The following is a 15,217-nucleotide window of genomic DNA, read 5'->3' as shown; positions in this document are numbered from 1 at the left end:
CAAATGCAAAGAAATTTTCGGTTTGATTAAACTGCAATGTCGCAGACCACACTTTTGAATCAGCTAGCCAGAAATGATTTTGGTTTTAATTTTTGCATTATGTAGTCTATTCTAACTTGTAAAGTCTATGTAGTGATCTGTCTTTTTTTTCAAAATCAAAGAACAAAAACCTTACAATGAAAGAGTTTCAGCTACCTTTTAGATTTCCGAATAAAACACATGCCATTTGAAAGATAAAGTTTCAAATAAGTTACTTAAAGAAATAAAGCAGCAGATGAGCATTTTGAACAAAATACCGAAAATCAAAAAATGTCAGGTTTTTTGAAAAAGTGTTAAAAAACTTGTCTTGATAGTTTTGCTCTGCTATACCAAATTTAATAGGTTTAAAGAATACAAAGCCAGTGAAACTTCAAAAGTACATTCTGATTAAACGAAAATCAAAAAATTGAAATCAGTTCCAAATAAACCGATACGTTGATTTTGATTGTAGTTTGCCAGGACATTCTTCTTTCAAACCTGTTGCGGGGGGCAAAATCTTTTGTGGAACGCACACAACAGTGCCAGTAAATTACGCTGATAACTAAACGACGTTGCGAAAATCGAATCAGAGGGTATTCCACTTTTTTGGAACGCAATGGGTGGCGGTTACTTTTTTTCGAGTAAGCAATGATTTTACGCCGATTAATTGTCATTTTCACTTGTTCCAGTCTACCTAGCAAAAAATTGAACTTAAACTAGGGTTGGTTCAGATCAAAATAAATCTTTGGAGTGGAAACTCTTTTTTTTTCATTCGAAACGTGAATAGAGCTCAATATAATCGAATTCTTGTAAAATCATTTTACAAAAACCTTGTCCAATACTTTTCTGGCTTGGCACTGAAAATATTAAAAAATTTTCATTAAAAATGTTATCCTGTTTTCTAAACACTACTGGGAACCTCTAAACAGGCGTTTAAAAATCCGAGAACCACATAGATCAGGCATAAAATAAAACGAGTTCAGAACACCGCATTCTTCCAATTCTCAGCCGATAGACAAAAATCAGGAGCTACCACAGGTGGAAAATTGGCAAAAATTTGTTGGTGGAGGTATAATCAAATAAGTTTCAAACTGCCCTCTACCAGTGTCTGCAGTTTTCTGACTTTCGAGAGGACATTCGGCATTTCCTAGAATTGCTGATTTATCTGGGATGTCTTAGGTTTGTTAAAGGTATTGTTAAGTGTATGGTCAGTGGGAAATTAGTTTCAATACACTTATAATCTGACAGTCTAACATGACTAAATTGCATTATATAATAAGTCACTCCAAATGTTTCATATTTATCACAAAGTTTTAGTTAAATTTCAGTAAATTGACATATGTTCCGAAAAAGTGAACATTTCGACAACTTTCGAGTAATGCTGCAAGTTTTAACTACTGAAATGTCTATTCAAGTTGAATTTTTTTCAAAATTATAATGTAAAAATGAAAGAAAAAATGTATGTGAAATTATTTATAACATATAAAATAACACCACTTTCTGACTAAAAAATTCAACATATTTTTGAAAATATCGATTTTTGTCAGTTCAATGTGTTAATCTGATGCGAAATTTATTGTAATGGGTTGAAATACTTTCAAGTTTGAAAAAAACAAATTATCAGGGTTTTTAAAATTCTCTATTACAATCTATACGAGTTCAAAGTTTCATTTATCACAGTGAAAAAGCTCTAAGATAATCGAAATACGTTAAAGCTTATATCTGATTATATTCCAAATACAACAAGAGAGTTATCACTTCACCTTCATTGAATCCTTGATATTCCAGAAATAAAATGTCTGGCTCGCGTTGTTTTTGGAAAACAAATTTTTGAAAACGAAATGTGTGATATGGCTGACTTCCATGAAGTTCTTTGGAGCTGTCGAAATGTCAAGGAGGTTCACCGACCCCAGATTCTATATTGAATTGAGCGGTGCTGCCTCTTGAAACCCAATTTCGAGTTACACAGGAAAAGAGAAGATCGCGAGAAGCGCAAGAAGTGAGCCGGGTGGATAAAGCAACGGCTGGATTTCAACAAAAAACGATTTGGATTAAAAGGAAAACCGTAATATATGAAACCAATTAACATGAGCATATAACCAAATGAATTTAACCAAAAATGTCATATAACAAAGGGAACCAATTTGAGATATCGTTTTCTTAGACTTATCACTAAAATAATTATTCACATATTTCTGGCACACATGCCTATCCTCAGTTCTGGTAAGTATTTCAAAAAGTTTAGTAACTTACTTAAACTAAAATTACTCTTATTAATATGTCCACTTTTTGTGGGCACAAGTTTCGGTCGGACTCAATGGAAATTACTGTGCAAATTAATTTGCCTCTATTGCCCATACACCTGTCTCCAGGAGTCGTCCTACGGTAAGGCTTTCTCTCCACACATTCGCGCAGGGACTAAGCCGGGTATCATCTAGCACCCGCCCTGTCTGGGGGTGCACCACATAATTATTAGCATAGACACCTTTCGAGCCAACACCGAAAATAGTGAGACGAGCTGATTAAAAGTAGTTGAGAGTAGAATGGGATTGGAAGGCATCAACGATCAAATGAACAGTGAGCCGGGGATAAGAAAAGATTACTTCAGAAGTAAGTGTTTCAAAATGGTAAATCTTTAAGTATAAACTGGAAACAAAAGCAACAACTCGCAGCGAATAAGCAATAAGCAAATAAGATAAGAATTGGATGGAAAAAAATGTTTAAATTAAACTGACCAATCTAGACTGTAGAAGTCCAATATCTAAAACAAGACCCTGAGGCAGGAAAGTAGTGGACGTACTACGGTATCTGTGGTGGTTGAGAGCTCAGAAGCAAAAAGGGTACCACTGCAAAAAGGGAGTAAATTAGATCTTGCCCAAGGGGACTTGGAAGTCGGAGGGCATCAAAGAGAATAGATGCTCGAAGCTCGAAAATAAGATAAACCTTTTGAGCCATCTCGACTATCGCTGTGCCCCCAGATTTGTTGAAAAGAAGTCGGGTAGTAAGAAGTTGGATAGGAAAGGAATAGGAGAACAAGAAGAGAGGCGTGGTAGATATCCACCGTGTGTTGACCCTTTACGCGTAAAGTGAGTTAAAGAGAGATTCGGGACTGCTTTCGGGGGTGAGGATGGGAGGAGAAGATGCTTGACTCGGCGGTGATTTGACGCCAATTAGAAAATAATGGGAGACGACAGATTCTTCTTCTCAGTTTAGTCAAGTCATTACCGAGCAGCATGGAACGGGAGCACCGGATTGTGCGGGAAGGAAGCTGTTGAGACTGGGGACGCCCCAATGAGATGAGCAAGAAGAAATGTGCCCCCCCTTCTCTCAACACCGCCTGTCCAATGTGTTTCCTTTTCAACTTGAGATGGATGAATGACTGCTGCCGCCACCTTGGCTTATAAGTAGTTGTCTTTGCCAATTATATTGGTCCACTAGTGACAAGGAGGCGCGAAAGGCACGCGAAGACGATGAGCTAACGAAACCACTTGACGAGTCGACGTCCGGATCACTAGATGGGGCGGATATAACACAAGAGGGTCCGGAGGACATGTCGACGTGACAAATATTGGGAGTCAACTGAGACGACGTCGCCTGCCTTTTCTGAATCCGAAGCCCTTATCGCGGCTCGCACATCTGTTAATTAATACCAAAAGAAATAGGTTTCGGAAGAGGATGGGGATTCTATAAACCGATATGCCACACCGATAGTGAATGTGTAAGCCGAATGATGAGCGGCTATACCAGTGAGACCAGGAACAAAAAATCTACCAATAAACCGAAATCTTATATTGATGTCACTTCCCAATGAAACAGAGCATTATCTGGAAATCTTTTTCGTAAATCTCATAAGATTTCGCAGTATTGGCTGAGCTTTACCTGAGAACTTTATGATTTATGGAGAAAACTTTTAGAACATGAGTAGTAAAATATTTAATGAATCTAAAATATAATTTCAATATTTTAGAAGAAGCACAAGGATTAGACGAAACTCTGATTATGTCACAAAAAAAATCCAGTAACATACCAAAAATAGCCTAAATTTTAAAATCCTACAAATTAAACTTTGAGTCAAAAACAGATCAATGCAAGTCGTCATACTAATGTCGCCAAATGTGGAACAACTTTTTGTAAAGTAGTATTCGAGTATTTTAGATTTAATGATAATAAAAATAAGGTTTTATTCGAATAATCAACAAAACAATTGAGGTACTTATGGGTTTCCTACCCCTAAAAAGTTTAAATTTTTAACACTTTCTATTTCAATTTAATTCCACTTTTAAATTATCTTTTTGTCAATATAATTTATTTGCTAAGATTTGAAAGAAAGTTACAGCACTGGAAAATACGATAAACAAAATAAACGTTAATGTTATAAAATTGCTTTTTAAATTAATTTTTGGAGTACCCAGTTTTCTATAACAATCTTTCTGAATTTTAACTATTGTTTCTATGTGAACACAGTTTTATAGTAAAACTTCTCAAAAATATAAAACATTTATATTTACAGTAACAAATAACAACTATTGAGTTTTTTCCATCTAATATAATTTTGAGCGTCAACAAAAAACCAATTTTCTACTGTATTTGCATTAAGCTTTTCTCCGACTATTTGCATTCAAACAATGTAGGGTTTCCAAATTCTTATAAAGTATAAAAATATATCAAAAATTTAACCGAACATTTGTCCGGACCACTGAGTAAGGTAGAAGATTTTATGGAAAAAGTTTACGACTAAATTTATAAGAAATTTAGAAAATTTGGAAATTATAAAATTGGATGATAGTCCGTCAGAGCCGGGAAAGCTCACTCGTTGATACAACTTAGAAAATAGAAAACCGACACCCGTGTGGATGGGGGCCAGCGCTGGCACCCGATCCCGATGGTTTTATGAAATTGGAGTCATTACCCAACACCGCTGGTCACCTCCTCAAATCGCTGTATCTTCTTGGCTTCTGTGCTCATCTTTTCAACCCCCCCCCCCTTACATTGCATGAATAACAAGGAGTGCGGCTCATTTTGCCGCCAATTAGAATGTGTAGGGTCGGAGGCGTGCGGGCGGAGTCAGTGGCAGATCTAGAGTCAGAGGAAATTTACAATGTCATCGTGGCTCGGGACAACTAGCTTCATCGGGACAAAGTTAAGGGGTCCCGTACCTCATCTTGAAAGAAGCGCACACCATTTTCTCATTTATTATGACCGACGAGGCGGCGGGATGTGTTGATGTCCGGTACCTAGTTGGATACAATTACCGTAGTTCGCTATTCAAAGCCGACGTGTCACATTAAACGAGAGCAAGTGAGCAATTAAGAAGTTGGTAAGACAAAGTGGGAATTTTCAATGCAATGGAATAAAGGAATAAGGAATACGGAGTTGCGATCAAATATATGAGAAATTGGAATGGAATGAAAATAAGATTGGCGAAGGAGGGGGATTCTCATGAAAGTAGCCTTTCTACCGGTGTGGGTGATTGGGTGTCGGAAAAGAACAGAAATACTTATCACGGTTCCGGTACGGTACTATTGTCGGCGACCTACAAGATGATGGCAATTGATCAGTTTTCAGATGGATACCGAGTATACTGGGGGGCGAACGGTTGTAAATCATGTACCTATTCAACAATAGTTGATTATCTCAATATGCATATAACCGTCATGCATAATTCTTCTTGCGTGTGATTATATCGGTAGGAGAGGAAGAAGATTGGAGAGGAGGACAAAAATGAGTTATTACAAAGTTTTTGTTTTGATTTGAAACCTTTCGGTTAACATCCATACACACCAATTGTGCATTGGTTTTGAGAATTTGGGAATTTGATTTCAATGAGTTCAGCGACGCTTTTGGAAGACTAGACGTCGTGATCAAATATCAATACACTCAAAAGTACGGATTAGTCAGAAGATGAGCGTGTCTGCTGTTGGAAACTGGAAGAATGTCTTGATCTTATTGGTAGACACAAAATTCATTTCGTCATGTTTCCAGTTTGCTCCAAATCGGATTTTATGTACGGATCAAATCGTTTTTTAATGGTGCTGCCCCTTTTTTCCTCTCTTCACGGTGCTGGTTTATTCGGAAATATTACTTCCTTTGTCAAAAATGGCTAACATTTATTTATTTTCTAGCACAAAATTGCAGTAATCCTGAAAATAAAAATACTTAAATAACTTGGGAACTGAACCTATAAGTACCGTAATTTGAAATTAAAAAATTACTACCCAACATTTTTGTTATCAGACTAAGTGATAAATTTCGCTTTTCTTCATCAAATTGTCAGTAGAGTTTTCTGGTATCTTTCCTTTAGGTCGTAAATCATAGAAAACCTTGAGTCAATCCCTTATCAAAAAGAGATTACGCCGACTGAAACAACTAGTGCAACCGAAAGATGCAAAAATGTATAGACCTAATACCTCAGACGGGATTAATTTTTTCTTCCAGGATTCAATCCGGGATTGGCATCTCAATAGAAATTAAGGAGGGGGGGGGGGGGGGTGTGTGTTTAAACTATTTGAATCACACTACCACATATCATAGAAAAAAAAAATACATACACACACAAGCCTAAATATCTCGAACGAAGCGAGATTTTGTGGGTGGGTAAAACTAGCTGAAGAAAGTCGGGTTTCGAAGAAAGTTGCCAAAAGTATATTATGTGATACCAGGTTAGCTGGTGCGGCTTCGAAACGAGGCTCAAATTTCATTCGGATGCCCTGTCGCGGAAGATAAGAGCGCCTGACGCTGGTGTATGATTACCGGTGGGGAAACGTCCAAGGGGGCTTGGGATCTGCTTTTCGATTTTTTAATTTTAAAAAGTCAAAGCCAAAACTGATTTGAAAAATGGACCAATTGAATAGGCAAAAATGTAGTCAAGATGAAGGCGTGAGAAGAAGACCAACTTGGCCTAATTCCTGCAGCATTTTTGATGAATAGTTGGTAGAAAAAGAAATACGAAAGGGCGAAGTAAGTTTTCACAGATGATAAGGAAATGATATCTTTACATTCATACACTCCCCACGAGAAAACGGTGCAATGCAATTGACAACCATGATCTTCTCCTTTTCCTGCGCAATCCGTCTTCTTGTCTGTCCGCGTGTGACGACAGGAAGACCAACCCGACCCAATCGGACGGACTCTTCTTTCTCTCGAAATAGCAGCCCATCACCACCACCACCAATCCGATACCACTTATTTTGCGGCCAGACACAATTTTCTTTGACATGAAGCTTTCTCTGTGGTATGTCAAAAAATGCGTCACCACAAATCAAAATCAATTCCAGGATGGGTGACAAGGTGCGGCGAGCCGACTGGCCGCAATCGGGTTCCACCGTTGATTGGGGGTGTCACCGCTGTCACTTTTCACAATAGTCCGTCATGTTTCATGTCACTTTGTGCTGTTTAGTTTTGCTGCATGGGGATGACAAAGTGTAAGTGAGAGCATGATGATGCTGTTGAGACGGGAAACGTTTGTAAAATGAACTTACATATTGTTCTAGTGTATGTTGAGGAATGTGCACTGCTCGGTAGAAATCCAGGATGACCGTTGATTAGAGGAAACCTGTAAAACCTATTAAATTGTCAAAAAAAATGTGAGAAAAAGACAATAAATTTGATGGAAAGAATACTCAATAAAATCAGAGGCGTTGTTGATCCCATTTATTTCTTTATTTCAACACATCTTGACTTGACACGTTTCACTTTTTAATGCGGAGATAACAAAACTGAGAAGAAGAGAAACTGTCTCGAAAACTGTTTTGAAAAAGATTAAAAAACATCTGACTAAATGCCGAATGCATAAATTTGTCTACTACGTTTATCTTTTGCGGAAATCTTTTATTGTTTCAAGTTAGCTTATTGCTTATAGTTTTTTTTTCAGTTTATTTATGTATTTCACTTTAGAATATAAGTTCAATCAGTATCTACATTCAATTTTTCTCGGCTAATAAAACTCTCAATTTAATAAATTCCTGTGTTTTCCCTTCCACGGTTAAAACTTAAAACACAGTCTCATCCGCAGGCTGATTCCATCGCGAAAACTTGTCTCAACAGGTCTTGGCCATGAAGAAATTACGGCGTAAGATGTATCGAATCTTTTCCTTCACTGTGTCTCACTCATTCAGCCGCCAGACATTACTTTTTCTGAATATATTCATGCATTGATTTGCGTGACTTGTTGCAAAATGCGTGCTGTGTTATTAACTATTTTAATATTGTTCAAAGAGGTTACTGGAACGTCGTTTTGTGAGTTTTTAAAGTAGAAGTAACCATCAAATAGTTAATAAGATAGTAATTGAAGTTGTTTTTTCATCAGTGCATGTACATAAGTACATCAGTTAAATTGCAGAAATTTGTGTTAATTTTTAAACGTTAAGTATTTCCTCATTAGACTCAAACCTTCTTTTTCTTTTTTGATACTTTTAGCTTTAAAAAACGATTTTGCATCAATGTATCTACGCCTGAAATTCGATGGGATTTTCGGAAAAACACTTTTTTTTCGGCAGCACACATGTTTTGCATGGCTTTGAAAAGTCGGCCATTTCTGAAATTTTTAATTACCACTGTTTTTTCTTCCTTTTTCCCAATTCTCAGATAAAAATTTAATATCTAGTGCCTAGTCTAACTAATCCAAAATACTTTCTTCTTTTTATGGTTATAATATAAAAAAAATAAAATATGAAATTTAAATTTTGTACATTTTATACTTTCATGGAAAAAACAGCAGTTAAAATGCCACGAAGTAGGATTGAAATCCAAAAATTGGACAGATCTTGTTTGGATATCATTACTATTCTGAAAAAGCTACTTTTAAGTGAACTATTCTATCAAAAAATTATCACAATTTCAGTACAAACGGCTGCACATGCTGTCAGAGATTTCAAACTTCCTGCATTTTCAGGTATTGAAATTCATTATATTTTTCCAAGTTTCATAAGTTTTCATTAATTAGATACAAATGGTCATGCTTGTTTTTCTACCGACTCTTGGATGACCACACCAAGTGGCAAGAAACGAATGGATCAAGTCGGAATTGGGGATCTAGTCCTGACTGGTAACTTGACCGCAGTAAGTAATTCTTATTCTTAACGCATTCAATTCATCAATCCGTGAAAATGTTTTGACACGTCCAGACGTATTACACTCCAATTATAACGTGGATGCATCGCGAGCCGGAGAACCGATATAATTTCTACACTATTATGACGGAATATGGGAAGATGCTCGCTGTATCTGCAAAACATCTTATCTATAGAAATCTTTGTGATGGTAATCATTTAGTTTTTTGTGTCTTATCACTGGTAAAATAATTATTCATTTTGGAAAGACCCTAATTGCGAAATTTTGGATATTTTTGAAAAGTTTCACTGTATAGTTTTATGATAGCTTTTTTGATATGTTGAATTTAACATCAATACCAGTTTGCAATGGAACAGTACAATGAAAATGAAACCTAAAATTCGGCCTACTGAATTTTTTAGAAATGAACAAAGAGAGTAAACAATCCGAAAAAATTTTAATCTGAAACTTTCATTGAAAAAACTTCAAAAAGCTCGAAAAAAAGCTGACTTGCTTATAAATTTTCTGATAATAAAAAAGCTTCCATCAAGAGATTTAAAAACAGGCCGAGATCCATTCTAGGCTTTTTGTAACTAACATCAAATATTCTTGTTTTCTGTAAAAAATGTTGAGTAAAACAAATTGAGATAATGAGGTCACAAGATATTGATTTTAGGAAACTGTTAACAATAAAATTTTAGAAAACTACGCGGAGTACGTCAAATACCTTCCCAAAGGTCGAAACGTGGTCTACGCTGAAGAGCTTAAAGTTGGAGATTGTCTAGTTCTTCTTTACAAAGTAAGTTTTCTGTTCAGTTTTCCAATAACAATTGATTTCTATTTTAGGGAAAATTTCGCCAACAAAGAGTCATGAGAATATCGATAACCGAAAGAAAGGGAATTTATGCCCCAATAACAAAAAACGGGCGAATTATTGTGAATGATATCGTAGCATCGGTTTTCAGTGGAATCAAGCACACACGGTTACAATCCGATTACTATTCTACCATAGCCTATGCACAGAGCTGGTTATGGATATTTGGAGAAACTGTCTTTCACAAAGTGAGTGCAACTTTTTAAAATTGAAAAAAAAACGACCCTATTCGGTTAATTGAACTCTAGATCTCTCTAGATACCTGTTTAGGTTACCATCAATCAAAAACTTTTGCATTTTAGGCCACAATCCCAATCGGTTCAGCATTAGCTTCAGACGTACTCCGGTTAGTAATACCATAACTGAAAATTTAACTCAATCATCTAATTACATTCTATCTTTTATTACGAGTTTTTTGTTGATATTTTAAAAATTAAATAATTATGTTCATTGTGTATGAATAATTCGTATTTATTATTTTGAGTTTGAAAACAGCCAACTTTGATATTAAGCGATTAGAAGAATTATGAAAAAGGATTGAAATATCAAAAATCATGAGATCATAACTAAGGCAAGGAGGCATATTTATTGTGTACTGCCGCCAAAGTAAATAATCAAAAACTAGCAGCTTATCACCAAATCCGGCGATGTCCAAAATCTCGAGCATTTTTCAAGCCTGTTGGACTATTTGGGTCTACTTCAGCACGCACTCCGGCTAACATATCCTGGCGCATCAAATCAGCAACCGAGTCGTGACGGGGGCGATTGCGCTGAAATATTATTTTTTGCAAAACAACTATTTTTTTATTCACAAACCCCAATTGGGGAGGTGTTACGGCTGGATGCATGACTGGACACAGCTGAACTGGCTCGAGACGCTCGTTTTGTCTGGCGAGGGGTGAATGGAACAGTTGGGTGACGTCCAATGAAAAAATTTGAACATAATGCATATTTGTTTGATTGCCATACTGGAAATGTTGCGGATGATGAGAATTTCTACATATAATACGGTCGTAAACTAAGTATCAAGTTTTTTGCATACAAATTGATGACTGTTGCAAGTAAGGCTTTTTTTTCTGAATATAATTTGGCATCCAAAGACTGAAATAAATTTAAGAAACTAACAATGGATTGATAAAGTTTTTAAAACTGTGAACTAACTACTTATGCAATTTAATTCAAATTTGAAAATAGAGCGATAGTTTGATTTTTAAAAAGATTTTAAACAATATCGTTCTGGTATTTTTATTAGTTCAAAATTCAAAATACTAAGTAATCATAAATACATTTCCGGCAAGCTTTCGACAAGTATTATTGATAAAAATGGATGAGTTCAATAATTCTTTCCTATTTGAATTTTCTAAAAGTGTTTAAACATTTTCAAATGAAACTCAGCTTAAAATTAGGTTTTGGGATCCATTTCTGTCAAGAAAGTGGAGGAAATAAATTTTTCTGTTTTACGAGCAAAAATTAATAACAAATTCGAGTTTTATTCAGCTATTTTTATGGACTAGTTTTCAATAGAATATTGTATCAATGTTTTATTTGTTTCATATTAACTTTTTATTCCACACCAATTATTAATGACATACTACTAAAAAAACAAAACTTTTGATTATGACTAATGAAAGACAACTGCTCATTGCCAACGAAACTCGGGTGATTTCATTGTTGCTCACTCATTCAGCACTCTCTTCAAAATGCATTATCTTATCAGCTTATCAGAGCTCCAGCTACTTCCATGCAAAGTATGCTTTAGCGCGGAACCCGGAATAAGTCTGCGGTTGCGAGCAACAGCTAATCCAGTGCGAAATCCACTAGTATCGGGTATGTTTAGGTGCTGTGAGCTGTATCTACCTTGTCGGTCTTTGCTGTCGGCCGAATTTTGTAATGTATCGGTGGTACAAGAATGCAATTTACTTACCCAAATCTTTTCTATCATAATATTTTTCTAGAAATTGTTGGAGAGCAGCTGATGGTTTGTCGAATGCGCATTGGTCTACTGTTACGTTTTCAGCCTGAAGTAGAACATTTAAAAACTCTAAGTCACTTTTCTACAAACATTTAAAAAAACATACTTTTAACATTTCATCAAACATTTTGAATCCATTTCCGGAGCGTTGTTCGGTGGGCACAACGAAAAAGTCCAAAATGCACATTGCTTTTTCCATGTACTGATTTTGTTCATTATCTGTCAGATAAAGCGTTTTATATCCAACTCGAAGCAACCCTTTGAGTATACTTTTGCTTCTGAAAAGCAATAATTAAGATAACTTTTTTTTTGAACGATTTTCCCAATTTAGTTTTAATCATGAGCAAAAAAAATTGAATTCCAAAATATATATTTTTAAGTTTTACATTTATATTTTTAGTCAAAACTAAAATAAATTTGAAACTTATATTTAATTATGCGTTGTAGGATGCAAAGCAACAAAACTCTAAATTCAAAAATTGGGTTATTCGCCAAAACCAAAACAAACTGTTGACTGGAAATTCTTAGAATTAATATCAATATATATTTTTTGCAATAACAAAGATTGTTGGTTTATATATAAGGATTATATAAGGATTTATTCAAGTAAGAAATTCGAAGTTCAAAATACGGTCTTACTATTAGTAAGAGGTATGGACAAATTATTGAAAGTTATATCTTTTTTTTTCATATACACACTGCAATATTCAGGTATATGAAAACCTCATGAAAGCTTTTCAAAAATCTTTTTTTTTTAATTTTAAACTACTATTTAATGTTGCAATCCTTATTGCGTTTATCAATTTACAAAAAAACAAACATTTTAAATATTCCAAAATTTTCATACTTATTAATAAAAACGTATTAAATTCAAAACGTATTAAATTCAAAACGCGAAGCCAAGGATCAAAATGTGCAACACATTTCGCTACTCCACCTTTGAAACATTCTTTCCACTTTTTTAATTTATAATTTCCAGTTTTCACTTTCAAAATGCCTTACCCATTAACTTTCTCCCACATAATGTAGGTCGTCTGCTCCTCGTCATGGTCAACGATCTTGTCATACATTGTGATGACTCTCTTCCATCCGTGGAACTGCAAAAAAAAAGACAAATGCCGTGCATTTTCAATTGTCTAAGCCATATAAAAAGTTTTGCATTGTTAATAACCTTCAAAAAAGTTCTGGAAAAAAACATGAACCTACCTTTGATGACATTTCACCCAGGCAATCTATACTTTGAGCCACAGCCCAATATCGTTTTGGTCCATACTTCAATAGGTCAGTTCGAGTGAGACGTTGAATGTTATCCGTAAAAATTGTTGACAAATCGAATGCGATCTCCATGTTTCTGCAACAAAAGTGATACAGAAAAATAGTATGAAACTTAAGCTGGACTGAAGGAAACAAATTTGGGATAAGTTGAGAGGGACTATGTACGCGATTAAAGAAAATGGGCGGAAGACACGAGACTACTGGCCTCGGCCGCAATATATGGAAAAGAGAGAAGGAATAAAACGGGGTACGAAAAAAAAAGGAAGGGAAAGAAATAGGATGCGAGAAAAAAAACTTGATGGGATACACACATGTCATTTATTTATGATTCACTGAATACTTCTCGATTGATTGGCGGAGAAAATCAAAGCAGGTGGGTGAATGAAGAACTGCGGAGGGAAAGTTTAAGAATGTGGTACAAGTGCTCGAGTATGAATGTTTGCACATTGATGACGGAGTATAGTTATGAAATATTCATTTTTGTGCAAACATTATACAATCGAACAGGTTCGAGTGGAGAGTAATTAAATATGGACTATTACTTTTGCGATTATTGTCTCAAAGGTGGACTTTCGACAAACCAAATGAAAATAAATAGTGGAAGATGAAAAAGTCCAGTTCGTAAAATTGCAAATTACCAGCTTCTGCTAATTTTTTTGTTTGAATTTTTCCAAAATGACTAATGCAACCAATCAGCGATTACCTGTATAACACCAGCATATTTTTGCTAAATATTAAGACAAAAATCCGATTTCCCAACTCCGTCTATAAATTGTATTACTCAGTCAAATAGTTAGGAATATCAAAGGAAAATATGAGAAAAATTTGTGAAAAAAACGATAAAAAACTATGAAAAAGCCCAGATTTTTTTTGGTTTGCTAATAATCGTACAGTTTAAGACAATAAACCCACAGATGAGTTAATTTTGAAAAATAGTACAATTCGAATGAATGTTATTTTTAAAAAATGTGGCATTTTTAATTTTACTTCCCAACCAAATCTATGCAGTGAACAGAAATATAATTTCATTGGATAAATTATTTTAGAAATGTATTATAGATTATTTTATACATTTTAAAACAGATTTAAACAACTAATCGAAAAAACGAAAAAATTGTAGGAGTCAGATGCATTGATTTTAAAAATATAAATTGATCAAAAATAGAAACAATTTTTGATTTCTCAGATAAAACTATGCAGTTTTTATCATTTTAAAAAACATTTCCGCGAAAAAATATATTTGAAAGTTAAAAACCAATTACCGAGTTGCTCTATTGTTCATCACATTTAAACTGGTCGAAATTGAAGAGAAAAAGTTTAAAACTCAATATTATTTGCTAGACCAAAAACGTAGATACTATTAAAATCCATATATATTTTGTGCAACCCTATTGAAAAAGTATACTATGCATAAATTTCAAAACGAATCAATAATTTCAAATATACAAAAAATTATTTTGAATATGATGTTAGTAAAAATAATATTACTATGACTACTCAAAAAAAGAGCTCTGAGCAGATGCTTCGATTGCAAAACTACTATGCCAAGATATATTTCAAAATGCTACAACTCTCCCGAATCGTATGGGAATTTGTAATGTGGTGAGACGGAGCGAGAAGTGGTGTTGCGAAATAAAGCCGGAAAAGTGGGCACGAACAATCGATTCCAAAAGGGAGTCTGCTTTTCGGGGGGTGAGAGGACATGCGCAATGAAAGAGAGAAGTAGTTCGGTGGCACGCGTGCGCGTGTCGTATTTTACAAAAGGTCCAGCTTCCGTGGGGTGTCGATTTGGAAATTGAAAAGTAAGATGCCCTGACTGACACACCTTGGAATTATAATAATCCATTGTTCAAAAGGATGTGTGAGTACGGAGGAGATCGGACGAAAAGATTTGGAGGGAATGGGGCCGGATGCGCCATTGTTCGAATTGAATAATGAGAGGGCAAATTCATTTACATGTTCGGTTATCGTGACTGTTTAAAGAAGGGGTGCAAATGGGAAAATTCATGTTCACAAGCAAAATACGAATA

The 15,217-nt window shown here is 35.1% G+C and overlaps 2 protein-coding genes and 9 non-coding genes across 12 annotated transcripts; 7 read left to right on the top strand and 4 right to left on the bottom strand.

Annotated features, from left to right (window-relative positions):
- The first annotated feature begins 1,884 nt into the window (after positions 1 to 1,884).
- F49E10.18 lies at positions 1,885 to 2,032 on the top strand. Its single transcript, NR_071175.1, has one exon. It is a non-coding gene; the product is annotated as an Unclassified non-coding RNA F49E10.18 (non-coding RNA).
- F49E10.21 lies at positions 1,917 to 2,064 on the bottom strand. Its single transcript, NR_071174.1, has one exon. It is a non-coding gene; the product is annotated as an Unclassified non-coding RNA F49E10.21 (non-coding RNA).
- Positions 2,065 to 2,791: 727 nt separating this feature from the next.
- Positions 2,792 to 2,938, bottom strand: F49E10.17. Its single transcript, NR_071173.1, has one exon. It is a non-coding gene; the product is annotated as an Unclassified non-coding RNA F49E10.17 (non-coding RNA).
- On the top strand, positions 2,835 to 3,033 carry F49E10.15. The gene has a single exon (NR_071172.1). It is a non-coding gene; the product is annotated as an Unclassified non-coding RNA F49E10.15 (non-coding RNA).
- Positions 3,034 to 3,225: 192 nt separating this feature from the next.
- W06B11.6 lies at positions 3,226 to 3,671 on the top strand. The gene has a single exon (NR_071171.1). It is a non-coding gene; the product is annotated as an Unclassified non-coding RNA W06B11.6 (non-coding RNA).
- A 1,293-nt stretch (positions 3,672 to 4,964) lies between these two features.
- Positions 4,965 to 5,275, top strand: W06B11.5. The gene has a single exon (NR_071170.1). It is a non-coding gene; the product is annotated as an Unclassified non-coding RNA W06B11.5 (non-coding RNA).
- A 1,368-nt stretch (positions 5,276 to 6,643) lies between these two features.
- On the top strand, positions 6,644 to 6,793 carry W06B11.11. The gene has a single exon (NR_071169.1). It is a non-coding gene; the product is annotated as an Unclassified non-coding RNA W06B11.11 (non-coding RNA).
- Positions 6,794 to 7,966: 1,173 nt separating this feature from the next.
- On the bottom strand, positions 7,967 to 8,114 carry W06B11.10. The gene has a single exon (NR_071168.1). It is a non-coding gene; the product is annotated as an Unclassified non-coding RNA W06B11.10 (non-coding RNA).
- hog-1 (HintN domain-containing protein) lies at positions 8,104 to 10,414 on the top strand (the record flags this gene model as incomplete). Of its 2 annotated transcripts, NM_001270099.3 has the most annotated exons (7): positions 8,104 to 8,253; positions 8,858 to 8,908; positions 8,960 to 9,075; positions 9,141 to 9,276; positions 9,768 to 9,865; positions 9,913 to 10,128; positions 10,243 to 10,413. In NM_001270099.3, 7 exons carry the CDS (start codon positions 8,193 to 8,195, stop codon positions 10,300 to 10,302), a joined length of 738 nt encoding a protein of 245 aa, NP_001257028.1. In that variant the 3' UTR covers positions 10,303 to 10,413. The 2 variants fall into 2 exon arrangements, with proteins under 2 accessions (NP_001257028.1, NP_001257029.1); NM_001270100.3 differs by lacking the exons at positions 8,104 to 8,253; positions 8,858 to 8,908 and having other exon boundaries at positions 8,998 to 9,075; positions 10,243 to 10,414.
- On the bottom strand, positions 10,396 to 13,267 carry atat-2 (Alpha-tubulin N-acetyltransferase 2). The gene is made up of 6 exons (NM_001392779.1): positions 13,119 to 13,267; positions 12,915 to 13,009; positions 12,019 to 12,190; positions 11,865 to 11,958; positions 10,757 to 10,908; positions 10,396 to 10,710 (listed from the first exon to the last, which is right to left on the bottom strand). The coding sequence occupies exons 1-6, from the start codon at positions 13,257 to 13,259 to the stop codon at positions 10,573 to 10,575; spliced, it is 792 nt and encodes a 263-aa protein (NP_001379875.1). The 5' UTR covers positions 13,260 to 13,267; the 3' UTR covers positions 10,396 to 10,572.
- A 1,536-nt stretch (positions 13,268 to 14,803) lies between these two features.
- On the top strand, positions 14,804 to 14,937 carry W06B11.8. Its single transcript, NR_071167.1, has one exon. It is a non-coding gene; the product is annotated as an Unclassified non-coding RNA W06B11.8 (non-coding RNA).
- The last annotated feature ends 280 nt before the right edge of the window (positions 14,938 to 15,217 follow it).

Source organism: Caenorhabditis elegans, chromosome X (assembly GCF_000002985.6).
Source record: "Caenorhabditis elegans chromosome X".
NCBI classification, from domain to species: domain Eukaryota; kingdom Metazoa; phylum Nematoda; class Chromadorea; order Rhabditida; family Rhabditidae; genus Caenorhabditis; species Caenorhabditis elegans.
This window is presented reverse-complemented; position numbering and strand designations above follow the sequence as displayed.